This window comes from Populus nigra, chromosome 3, assembly GCF_951802175.1.
Source record: "Populus nigra chromosome 3, ddPopNigr1.1, whole genome shotgun sequence".
In the NCBI taxonomy this organism is placed as follows: Eukaryota; Viridiplantae; Streptophyta; class Magnoliopsida; order Malpighiales; family Salicaceae; genus Populus; species Populus nigra.
In genome coordinates, this window is record NC_084854.1 from 23,651,460 (window position 1) to 23,663,548 (window position 12,089).

Sequence of the window (12,089 nt, forward strand, 5' to 3'; positions counted from 1 at the left end):
TTGTGATATTATATTAGCTGTTTATTGGGATCCCATTTGAAACAAAAAACAAATACAAAAACAAATGATAAAAATAGAATTTATTTCTTTTCTTTATCTTTTTAAATAAATGATATCATGCAACTAATTATTCCTCATCCCCATAAAATTACTCCATAATCACCAGGCTGTAAAAAAACAACTCATGAGGGAAAATAAAAAACTTTAATTTCTCCATTTTGAAAAATAAATAAATTTGACGGAAGTTAACATCATATCTCCCATGATCCTCAACAACCTTTGAATTTACGGCATGGTCACCAAGCTTCGAATTAAATTTTGAAATAATTTCTAAAAATAAAACACAGAAATCATTCAAATGATAATGCAAATTAGGAAACAAATCACATCATCAAGCGCCAGATCTCCAATTTTACCTTTGCATAAAGTAGCAAATCCCTAAGCTTTTGCTACAAAAGTGAAAACAGCTAATTATCCCACTTCATACCACGCGCATACAAGGTGTGTGGTTTACTCGCTATCATACCCAATCAAGCGTGCACTTCACTCTCCACAATATAGACTTTGAACCATAGATCTGTCACGATGAACCGTTTGATTTGATTACCTTCTTGACAAACTCGACGGTCGAAATGCTTGCACGTTGTTCCCTCTGCAGATTTGAATTCAAAAGAACCACCAGTTAACGTTACGATTTCAAAGCCCTAGGTTCCGATCCGAACCTCACTCCACACCAAACTATAAACAAAAGAAGCAAAATTTTGCTTAGTTTCTCATTTCCAAGAGAGAAAGAACCAAACTTTGATAGCATTCTCTGATCCTCTCTCTCTCTAAATTTCTCCCTCGTTCTCTCTCTTCACTTCTTGGATTCTTTTAGGCTTTCTAAGCAGTGAAAGGTACCCAAAAAAGTGAAACAAGTAGGTTCTTCTTGAACATCAATGTCTGTTTCATTGGTTACTGTGGTTTTTTTTTTTTTGCAGATGAATGTAAAATGGGTTTTTGTTCTTTAAATGTGGGGTTTTGGTTTTCTAATTACTGTAGTTTGTTTTGATTGTTTTCTTTAAGGAACAAGAAGGGTCTTTTTGTTGGTGTTAATGGAGGATTCTTCAGGAACTGAATTATATGATATATTGGCTTCAAGAAAAGCTGAAGAAGCAGGTTTGATTATTGTTTACTATCTCTTTCTTGTTTCTACTTTACCCATTTGTTTGGTTCCGAGAAAACATAGTGTTTATGATTTTTAGTTTCTATTACAGTAAAAATCAAATCTTATACAATTGTTAATTTTTGAAGAATATGGTGATAATCTTTAATGTTATTGTTTTTATTTGCAGCATGGCGAAGATATCAAGCGGCTTCATGGCTTGAAAATCTCATGGGTCCAATAGGCATATCAAACAATCCATCAGAGAAAGAGTTCATTTCTCGCTTGAGAAATGGCTTGGTTCTTTGCAATGCTATAAATAAAGTTCATCCAGGGGCAGTGCCTAAGGTACTTTCACTGCTAGTTCTAATTCATTTATCATTATTAGGAAAATTTGGCTAAAAGTCCCAATGAAATGTGAAAATAGTCTCTTTAACAAAGCTTTTTTTTCTTTGTTTTGACCATAGAGCTGGTCTAGATTTTTAGTGATTTCAGTGTTTTAATTGTTTGCTTTGAAAATTATATCAAGGTGGTGGAGATTCACGCACCTTTACTACCATTAACCCGAGAATCCCAGCCATTACCAGCCTATCAGTATTTTGAGAATGTAAAGAATTTTCTGGTGGCTGTTGAAGAGTTGAGGCTGCCTGCCTTCGAAGCTTCTGATCTTGAAAGGGTAGATTTGGCTTTATTTACGTGTCTGATTGTATAAGCATTTGCAAGTGTATTTATATATGAATGTTAGCACCAACAATTGACTAATGAGTTTTTCGATTTAATCTTGAAAGGATTCTTTGGAAGCGGGGTCGGGGACTAATGTGGTTGATTGCATCTTAGCGCTTAAATCATACCATGAGTACAAGCAGATGAACCCTAATGGATTCTATAAGCCTGCTAGATCTCCTATGGTTATTCATTCTGCTATCAGGAACAATTCTCAACCCATCTCATCAGACTCATGTAGGCGTTTGGACATGTCTGCGGCCTGTGAAAAAGAGCCACCAACAGGTTCAGAATTGAAGAAAATTGAAGGTATTAGCTCTCTCTTTCCCTGCACAAGTCGACATCTCTGGCATACATTCAAAGTTTTTTAGTAGTTGTAATAAATGAAGCAAGACATCTCATGGTGTTATATCACTTGAATACAAAACACCTGCTAAACAGAAACTGTAAGTCATAGCATGTACTATGGTTTTTGCTTTTTCTTGGTATATCCTTCCCCTCTTTGATGTGATGTATTGGATTTTTTGCAGATTTAATTGCCAAGAAACTGGCTGAGCATATGGCTGATACCAAGGAAAACATGGATAGCAACTTTCTCATGTCCCTCCGTACTGGCAACAACATGGTAATGATCAATCTATATGACGTATGCAATTTACTGTTATATAGGGCATATTGTTCTGATCAATGTTTTTCTAATGCTACAGGATCCAATGAAGTTGTTCAGTGATATCCTGTTAAGCTGTTTAGGGGATAAGCTTCAAAACAAGTTCCCAGAGGTTAGTTTATTTAAATCAACACAATCCTCTACGGTTGCTCCCTGCATGCAAAAAGATTTCCTAGTAAAAAAGCACCCCTGATTTGAGGATATTCACTGTTTAATAGTTAGCCAGGAGCATCTGAGTTACATGAGAATGCTTAGTCTAGCGCAAAAAGTGCAAATCCTTAGAAATACCTAGATTTACCCTCCCAAATAATTTGACTTTTTTACCTATTTATAAAGATATAAGCATCATCTCGCCACCATTTCTAATCGCATGTTTAAGTGGAAATCTTTTGGTTACAAGATAGTAGCGCTTACACGTTTCCTGTCGAATCTTTCTTTATTGAACTGTGTTTTCATATATGAAGTTATTATGAACATGTTCTACATCTTCTGGTCCAAACAGTTGAAATCAACAGCTAAAGGTGGTAGCTTACCTGCTCATTCATCAATAAAGCCTAAGGAGGATTCGTCTGAACCAGGAGATTCTAAGGTGAGTTTTTTATAGTTTATTACAAATGTAGTCGATAGATAAGCATGTAGAAAGCTGTAATTGTGTTAAAGTTCCATCAACTTCTTTAATATTTTTTCTCTTTCTCCTCTGGCCATGGAATATACAATTTGAAGATTTTAAGTGTCATCGTTGCTGCTCTATACATGTCTTGCGATCATCTTCAATCTGTTGATTCTCACAGTAAAAGAAAAAAGTTAATTTGCTGTTAGCATATCATAAGTGCACGTTGATTAAAAATATTTTTTTTTTGTTTACGTATTTTTTCTTGGTTGTTAACATTCTAATTGGATTTGCAATTACCTTACCTTGATGAAATTACATCTGTTTTCTTCGTTCATGATTCAAACCATTAGTCTCTGACGATATATTCTGGTGTGCCTGTGACTCATGTTTTACAGTGTTGCCAAGCTTGCTTAAGAAAGGGCAACTGCAACCACAGACAATTAATTCAAATGCAAGAAAAAGAACTTCTGGTTAGTACCTATATGTTATTCTCCTCTCCTCTACGTGGATTGAAAGGTAGCAGTGCAGCAGTAATTGTTTTGTTTTGACATGTAAAAGGCTATTACTCAAGTGACATAAAATCACTTAAGAAAATTTGGCTAGAAAGTTTGTTTAATTAGGATAGATGTGAAGAAACAAAATGGCCTCAGTCTCATTTATCAAGCTGACAATTTTGTTTAAACTTTAGAGGATTAGACTTTTTCTGAATTCTTTTGGTTGTTTTTTTTTCCAGGATATAAAGGCCTTGTTGACGTTGACAAAAAGGGAGTTCCAGGGCCTACAGTCACAACTGCAGACAGATTTGAGAGAACTCGGTATATTACTTTTATAAATAACTTATTGTACGAGAATAACCATGCATTAACTTTGACAGTGTCACCATCCCTTTCTCAAAGTGTGTAATTAAATATCTTCACTGCTACGATTAATGCTATCTGTCTTAGATTTCTGTTCTTCAGACTCGACTCCATTATTAATTGTGATATCTTGGAAGCTCCATGAGATATTATGACGAGCTCAGCTTGTTGACAATCTCATAACTTAGATGTCAAATATCATTTTTCCTGTAAATACCAATCTCTAGACACATCAATATCATTCACATTTGTACAAAAAGAATTGCAAGCTAAATGCTCTTGTAATTGATACGGATCAGGAATTCAAGTACAAGAGATGTCTACTGCAGCTCTTGGATACCATAGGGTATTGAAAGAGAACAGGAACTTGTACAACATGGTTCAGGATTTGAAAGGTTAGCTTGCTGTTACAAAACATGAATTTAACTTATTTCCCGAATCTTGTTACAATCTTTAAAATGTTAATTTTTATTATGAGCGACTGATGTTCAATATCCTGATCTGTTCCAATTATTATTTCCCACAGGAAATATCCGAGTTTACTGCAGAATCAGGCCTGCTTTCGGTGATAGAACAAGCAATGTTATTGATTATTTTGGAGATGACGGTTCGCTAGTGATTTCGGATCCACTAAAGCCCCAAAAGGATGGAAAGAAAGTTTTTCAGTTTAACCGGGTGTTTGGACCTACTGCCACTCAAGGTACTATTATCTAATAGCAACTTTTTTCCAGTGCAGCTTATGTATTGAATCTGATGATTTTGCATATTGCCTCTTGATTTCCAGATGAGGTATTTATGGACACTCAACCACTGATCAGGTCTGTGATGGATGGTTATAATGTATGCATTTTCGCTTATGGTCAAACTGGATCTGGAAAAACATATACCATGGTAAGTTTTTCTAATCTTAGTTGGCTTTAGTCTATTCCCTTTTGAATAGAAACATAGAATTCTTCTCTTTACATGTTAGCTATCTGCACGATAACCAATATTCTCCCAGCTGATACATATATATTTTGTGGTAACAGAGTGGTCCATCAGGCCGGTCAACCAAGGATATGGGGATTAATTATCTAGCTTTGAGTGATCTCTTCCAGATGTCTAATGAAAGGAAGGACATCGTAAATTACAGCATTCAAGTTCAAATGGTTGAAATTTACAATGAACAAGTACGAGACCTTCTTGCAGAAGATTCAACAGCTACCAAATATCCTTTTAGCTATTATTTGTATTTGAAAATCATACAAACAGTGCAAAATAAGCATTCATAGTAGGTGAGTCAAGGTTGTTACTCTACCGTTTCATAGTAACCATGCATATGTAACAAGTTTTGTATTCTTAACCATGCACAAATTAGAGATTCGGAGTTGTACCGGTGATAATGGCTTGAGCCTTCCGGATGCTAAAATGCATTCTGTGAAGTCCACTGCAGACGTTCTTAATCTGATGAAACTCGGTGAAGCGAATCGTGTTGTCAGTTCCACTGCACTCAACAACCGGAGCAGTCGTTCCCATAGGTCAGTTTTCTGGTAGATTTATACAAACTAGGATGAAATCTGAAACTATGAAAGTATCTGTTTCATTTTATTGATAGGGTGGTTTAACATGTTGCTGCAGTATCCTGACAGTTCATGTACATGGTAAAGATGTATCTGGAAGCACCCTCCACAGTTGCCTCCATTTGGTAGACCTTGCAGGAAGTGAAAGAGTGGATAAATCAGAAGTTACTGGAGATAGGCTCAAAGAGGCGCAGTACATTAACAAGTCTCTCTCCTGTCTAGGAGATGTAATCACAGCCTTGGCTCAAAAGAATTCTCATATCCCTTACAGAAACAGCAAACTCACACTTCTACTACAAGATTCCTTAGGTTGTGATGTGCAAATAAGACAAATGAACTTGTTTCTCAAAAATTCCAGCTTCTCTATACTGTTTTCTCTGATTTGGTATTGATTCCTAGCATGTACTTACTTTTTTCTTGGCGTTTTTTACTTCAGGGGGACACGCTAAAACGTTAATGTTTGCCCATTTAAGTCCAGAAGGAGATTCTTTTGGTGAAACCATCAGTACTTTGAAGTTTGCTCAGAGGGTATCAACTATTGAACTCGGTGCTGTTCGTGCAAACAAAGAGAGCGGTGAGATTATGCAACTCAAGGATCAGGTAAATCTGAATTTTATTTATCTGGATTTCAGAATCTGTTTTTGGTCCAATTTTCCCTGTTACAAGTCCTGCAAACGGTGGGCTAGTAAGTCGCCTATGTGATGTTTTTTGGATTCTTATCTTGTTGACAACAAAAACACTATGGTCTATACTTGTTCCATCAGTTGGTTGTTTCTCACAAGTATATCCAAAATGTAAAACATTCCATCATACTGTTGGCTTCTTTCCTCACTTATTGGTGCTGTTGTATTTTCTTCTTCTTCTTCCTCTTTGAATTGAGGCTACTATAGTTTACTTTTGTTATTTTTTCCTTACGAACTGAAATTGCACGCTTTGAGAGCAATTGTTGATCATGTTCCTTTTCTATTCTCTTTTGTTATCAAATCAAATGGATGTAAACTCTACTCAAGGATATCAGGTTACATAACAGTTTCAACACGGACAACTTTCAGGTTGAGAACCTCAAGAAAGCATTGGCCAGCAAGGAAGCGAAGAATGTGCAGTTTAATAAATTGAAGGACCCAAGATCTCCATGTGAGATACCTAAAGTGATGCCTGAGCGAACTCCTCCACGTGCACGGAGGCTGAGTATTGAGAATGGCAGCAGCAGGAAGTCTGAGAAAATCACGAATACTGAAGATAGAAAGGCATCAAAAACCCCTTCTGTGCCAACTCGTTCCAAAAGATTAAGCTTGGAAGGGCCAAATTATGACAAGAAAGAGCATTTCCAGGCAAAAGGAGCAGATGATGTAAGCAGGCCCCTACGTTTTGACTCGGTAACACTGCAGAAACATGGTTTTATTCAGGATGCAGAGGCACTGTCAAAACCATTTGGGCATTCTGCTAGTGGCAGTTCCTCGGTGGAAGTTTATCGCCTCAATAATTCTCGAAGTCCTACTAGTTTGTATCAGAAGAGAACGATCAAAACAGATAATAGTAGGACGCAAATTCCAACTCTTCAGCTACCAATAACACCAGAGCCGCAAGTAATTTCCAGAAATGCAGAGGCAGTGTCAAAACCATTAGGGCATTCTGCTAGTGGCAGTTCCACCGTTGAAGTTTATCGCCTCAATACTCGAAGTCCTACTAGTTTGTATCAGAAGAGAATGGTCAAAACAGATAACAGTAGGACGCAAATTCCAACTCTTCAGCTACCAATTACACCAGAACCGCAAGTAATTTCCAGAAATGAGGTTAAGATTCTGATGCAGAGTGAACTTGGTGTTTCTACAGATTCTCAGGCAGCCAATCTTGTTCGTAGCACTCATGGAAAAGGATCTCAAATAAGGAAATCCCTTCGTACGATTGGAAAACTGATTAACGGCTCCGATAAGAGGTGTGTATGCGCAGACATTTGTAAAATTTGATTCAGATTTCTATTATAGTAATTAATAAGATTGGTTGATTCCAGACTTAGGAAGGTAATTCTTGATTGTTGTATTCAACCACCAGCTCATCAAGTCAAATATGAAATCATTATCCACTGAAATGTGAAAGTGAAATTTCTTCGCAGTAACATAATGTCTCAAATTACAGGAATCAGCAGATTTCAAAGGAAGAATTCTCACCTATCATTGGCATATGCAATGACACTGATCTAAAGACACCACTTACAACCAATGCCAGGACTCTAAGAAGGCAATCTCTTACAGGAGTTCAAACATCAACATCACGCAGATCTTCTCTTGGAGGAAAGCCTATTGAACCTGGTAAGTGTAAAACCTACTCGAGCATTATTTGCTCAACCTCACTGCAAGTGTATATAGAAAAAACATCATCCATAATAAGAGAAGGACCTCATTTCATGTAACGTTCCGTTTTGTTGATGCAGATGACCCTAGAAGGAATGCCAAGACGCCCCCTCCAGTCCATCCCTCAACAAAGTTGACAAAACGATGGCTTTAGGTCAACACGTCTGATTGACAAAACTCTAGAAGGAATGCCAAGGTGCAACTGACACTGATGGCTGTTCTATCAAGCTAATTGAAGAAGACAGCAATGATGCTTCGGCTCGAAGCACACTGCCATCTCAAGTTAGGAGGGAGACACACTTACATGTCAATGAGAGTTTTGCTGATAGACTGTGTCAGGATTACATGTACATGCCAAAAAAAATGCCAGAGAGGGAACGAAGTGTAACCTGATTCATAATTGAAATGCTTGTTCTCAAAGCCTGGTTTTTTTCCCCTCAATTTTTGCTTTTACATTTTATTGTGTGGTATATCTATGGTTGAAAATTTTAAGAAGGGCTCACTTTCCAGACCTTTTCATTAAAAAAATATATTCAAATATTAAAAAAAAAATAATTTAAAATTAAAAAAAATTAATTTTTTTTTAAAATATTTTTAAAACAGAAAAACAAACCAGACATCCCTAAACGATTGGTATCAATCAGAGTCAAGAGCAGAATGGTAGATACTTGTTTCTGCTGCAGCCCTTAGTGAACGTGGATGTTGTTCCTTGCGAGATAAGACTGAGGCAATAATAGAGCACCTTATGCACATCATGTGATCACATGTTATCGTTGACTAAATCAGTAAATACAGACCAACATTCACGAGGTCTCAAATTTTATGGAAAATTGCAATACGTGTCAATCTTAGCCGTACAGCATCCTCCATTCCAAATTTGATTTCCTTTATTTTTAGCTTTATTTTGGTCAGGAAAAACGCATACTCAAACGCAATAGACGTCAAAATTAACAGGATTGGAAAAGGGCAAAAAATAAAAGCATGAAGCAGCAGAAGCTGAGATAACCAATTTGGAGAGCCTGAAAGTGAACGAAATGAAAAATATCATTATCAGCCCAGCTAAAATACTTGTAACATTGCGTAATTTACACATAAGAAGCTTATTATTATTCGGTGCCTTGTGTAGCGAGGACATATTAAAAGACTCTGTAGTTTATACAAACATATACGCCTAGTTGCCCTTTTGTGCCTGCTAATGTACAGAGATGAATCAATCAATGATGTACGTAAAGAAAAAGAAAAAACCATTTATCCAACTTCATACAAGTACTGAATATCACTGTGATTAGAGATGAGATCTGCGGTTCCTTTTTGCGATAGTGTAACTGTAAGCACGAAGTAACCTCTTTTGAAATCTTCCAAGGTTTAGCCTCACATTTTGGTTGTCAAGATAGATCGACTTTGTGTATTGCCATCCCTTTTCGGACACACTTTCGGGATCTCGAAGAACAGGATCGTTCCTATCATATTTGTCATACAACGAACTCTCTCTCGGAAGAATTTGGTAGCCAACATACTTTAAACCAAGCTTCCTTGCAGGTTCCCCGTAATAAGCGTCGGCTGCCCATTCTGTTCCCAGAGGGATGACTTGGATAAAAACAGAGCCAGGCCTCATAAACAGAAAATGAGTCATGGCAGCGCCATGGACACCTATCATAACTTCACTTGAATTAAGTGCCCCATAAATCCTGGCTAGTTCTGTTGTTCGTTCAGGCCTCACTACTTCAACTAGGAATCCAATTTCTTCAGCCATCTTCACCAATAAATCCTCATTCGTTATAGCTCTAGAGCCATTTCTAGATAATATGACCAGCTTAGGTCTCTTCAAGGTTGCATCTAGCACTTCCTTTCTGATCTCCGATGATGAGGAATGCACTTTCTGTTTTAGCTTTTCTTGAGCTAGCCGTTCTTCTTCTTTAAGCAAACTTTGAACTCGAGGCAAGTATGCTCGGTCTAGAACATTGCGAAAATCAACAACGCTTTTATTCCCTTGCATCAGCGAAGGATCCACTGTGAGCTCGTCGTGGATTCTAAGACCGACAATGGCTTCAGGAAAGCAATGAGTTCTCTTGTCTCCGCTAAAATCAATTGCAGGATAATCCGAAAGATGTGAAAGAATATCTCCATACTTCATTATCCACCAATCATGATACTCAAGAATTACAAACACAACCTTCTTATTGAAATGCTGTGATGTAATGTACAAAGGCAAAAGCCCATCATTGAATTCATGATAAACATTACCAGTGTAGCCTCCAGTCGAAAAGAACACTGCCGGTACATCATGCTTGACATCACAATGATGGTTATTCCTAAAATTTTCTGTCTTCACAATAAGATCTAATTCATCAATTGTGTCCATCACACTCGTTTCCCATTTTCTGGTGTATGGTTTGACCTTTTCGTGTTGGAGTTCCTCATCTTTATCAACTGAACTCGAAACATTTTTTATCACAGCATCGGTACTTTTTGAGGTGTAGAGGAAGATTGAAGAAGAGGCAGAGTTTGTCCTTACATCCCCTTTTATAACACAGACATCCGAACGAATACTGCTCCGGTCACAGCATATGGTTCCTGGATTTACCACCAAAAAATTGCTTCAAAATTTGAGGAAATTAACAGTAAATCACAATTCATTTTGCTACAAGAGTCTAACATTTTATTGAACTCAGAAAACAAATATAAGGTAAGAAAGAAACTTTTAACCCAGTAACTTTGTGTCTACTTTTGTGGTTTCCAGAAACTAGATCATTCACTCACCTTCATGAGCTAATCACTGAAAAAAAAATACAGTTTCATCTTTTCGGCCTAACTTTTCTAGGTTATGTGTCGATGTAGCCTAAGGAAACTTTAATATCAGAAAGCAACAGACTTCCAGTCTGTTAATACCTTATACTGTTAAATTCAATTCAATCTTATTAACAGAAGAAGAAGGAAAGAGCAACAGCACATAAAAATACAAAGTACTAACCATTAGAAATCGAAGAACACAGAGAAGCTTTTGCATTTACATTAGCAGCAACCCCATCACTGTCTACACCAAAAGAATCTGCGAAAACCACAGACACGCATCAAGACAAAGCCAAAAGAAGAAAGAAAAAATAACCAAAACCCATGAAAGAGAAAAAGGAACTTACACAAGAGAGAAAAGGCAGAGGGAGAGCAAAACAAGTGAGCACCTAAAATAAGACAGCAAGAGAGAAGAGAAAGGATGAGAAGAGAAAAAAGCTTAGGCCTTGATCTCCTGAAATAACCAGAGCTTGTTGCACTCATCAAAGATAGCATCTCATCCTCCCCAGCATGATGATGCTCACCCTTCTTTAACTGATGATACCTAAAGTACTGCACCATTGCCAACTATTCTCAATGCAAAGCTTCTACCTTTTTTGGCTTTATCAAAAACCCAACGACTAAAACAAGAGAAAGAAAGAGTTTTTTTAAAGCTAACAAAGTCTATAAGCAAACCCCAGTATTTCACTACAAAGAGAATATTAAAAGGAAAAAGAAAAAAGAAATCTTGAGTCTTATGTACTTCCTTTCTTTTACAAAGGGTTTTCTTTTTTGAGACAGAGAGAGGGTTTTGGGTTGTGAACGTGTTGAACTAAAACCCGGTTTTGAACAGAGAAGTGCAAGTGCTTGTAGGGAGAGAAAAACAAGTTGGTTTACAAGTTGTCTTAATATTTGTTATGCCGCGGGGACGTTCTGGGGTGTTTCTGTGGGTTCAAAATCGAAAGACACTGAGGTTTTTTTGTAGGTAATGTCAGAGGGTGTTTCTAGGGACGTTTTATTTGTGCGTGTGAGAGTGAGAGAGAGGGGGGGGGGAGAACGAAGGAGGAAGCAAAGCGAAGGAGCCAAGGAGGAAAGCAAGAAAGGTGTCTAAAATGGAGGCTATGGTATTCAGCTTTTGAAAAATTAAATTGTATTTTTTAAGCAGTCAAATTGCGTGTAAAGAGAGAATCGAAGAGCTGTCCTTTCTTTCTTTGGTTGGCTTTGCCCATCTCTTCTAGCTAGTGGGAATGTGATTGGATTCTAACTTCGCTTCTCTGCTAACTGTAATTATTGTTTTTTTTAATTTAGAATTGGTCCTTCTGATCCTTACATTTTGCTTGATGTGAACTCTCCACTTTTCTTCTTATCTAGTTGGCCCCACTAGTTAAAAACTCTTCTTAATATAG

At 37.1% G+C, this 12,089-nt stretch overlaps 2 protein-coding genes across 2 annotated transcripts; one reads left to right on the forward strand and one right to left on the reverse strand.

The window, feature by feature from the left end:
- Window positions 1–735: 735 nt before the first annotated feature.
- LOC133688578 (kinesin-like protein KIN-14L) lies at window positions 736–8,334 on the forward strand. Its single transcript, XM_062108099.1, has 20 exons — window positions 736–917; window positions 1,066–1,158; window positions 1,335–1,492; window positions 1,674–1,820; window positions 1,933–2,176; window positions 2,398–2,492; window positions 2,575–2,646; window positions 3,037–3,123; window positions 3,543–3,617; window positions 3,881–3,962; window positions 4,304–4,399; window positions 4,531–4,704; window positions 4,789–4,895; window positions 5,033–5,208; window positions 5,354–5,521; window positions 5,622–5,872; window positions 6,000–6,163; window positions 6,616–7,499; window positions 7,700–7,872; window positions 7,995–8,334. The coding sequence occupies exons 2-20, from the start codon at window positions 1,095–1,097 to the stop codon at window positions 8,066–8,068; spliced, it is 3,291 nt and encodes a 1,096-aa protein (XP_061964083.1). The 5' UTR covers window positions 736–917; window positions 1,066–1,094; the 3' UTR covers window positions 8,069–8,334.
- A 606-nt stretch (window positions 8,335–8,940) lies between these two features.
- LOC133688363 (xylan glycosyltransferase MUCI21-like) lies at window positions 8,941–11,746 on the reverse strand. Its single transcript, XM_062107832.1, has 3 exons — window positions 11,052–11,746; window positions 10,886–10,963; window positions 8,941–10,488 (listed from the first exon to the last, which is right to left on the reverse strand). Exons 1-3 carry the CDS (start codon window positions 11,263–11,265, stop codon window positions 9,200–9,202), a joined length of 1,581 nt encoding a protein of 526 aa, XP_061963816.1. The 5' UTR covers window positions 11,266–11,746; the 3' UTR covers window positions 8,941–9,199.
- Between the last annotated feature and the right edge of the window lie 343 nt (window positions 11,747–12,089).

Excerpts from the sequence above, each read along its gene's own strand:
- LOC133688578 (XM_062108099.1), top strand. The coding sequence starts at position 1,095 with ATGGAGGATTCTTCAGGAACTGAATTATATGATATATTGGCTTCAAGA. Across the intron at positions 3,963-4,303 it reads GACAGATTTGAGAGAACTCG|GAATTCAAGTACAAGAGATG; the intron begins GTATATTACTTT and ends GATACGGATCAG. Across the intron at positions 4,896-5,032 it reads CTGGAAAAACATATACCATG|AGTGGTCCATCAGGCCGGTC; the intron begins GTAAGTTTTTCT and ends TTGTGGTAACAG.
- LOC133688363 (XM_062107832.1), bottom strand. The coding sequence starts at position 11,265 with ATGGTGCAGTACTTTAGGTATCATCAGTTAAAGAAGGGTGAGCATCAT. Across the intron at positions 10,964-11,051 it reads CTCTGCCTTTTCTCTCTTGT|ATTCTTTTGGTGTAGACAGT; the intron begins GTAAGTTCCTTT and ends TGGTTTTCGCAG. Across the intron at positions 10,489-10,885 it reads GTGTTCTTCGATTTCTAATG|GAACCATATGCTGTGACCGG; the intron begins GTTAGTACTTTG and ends TGGTAAATCCAG.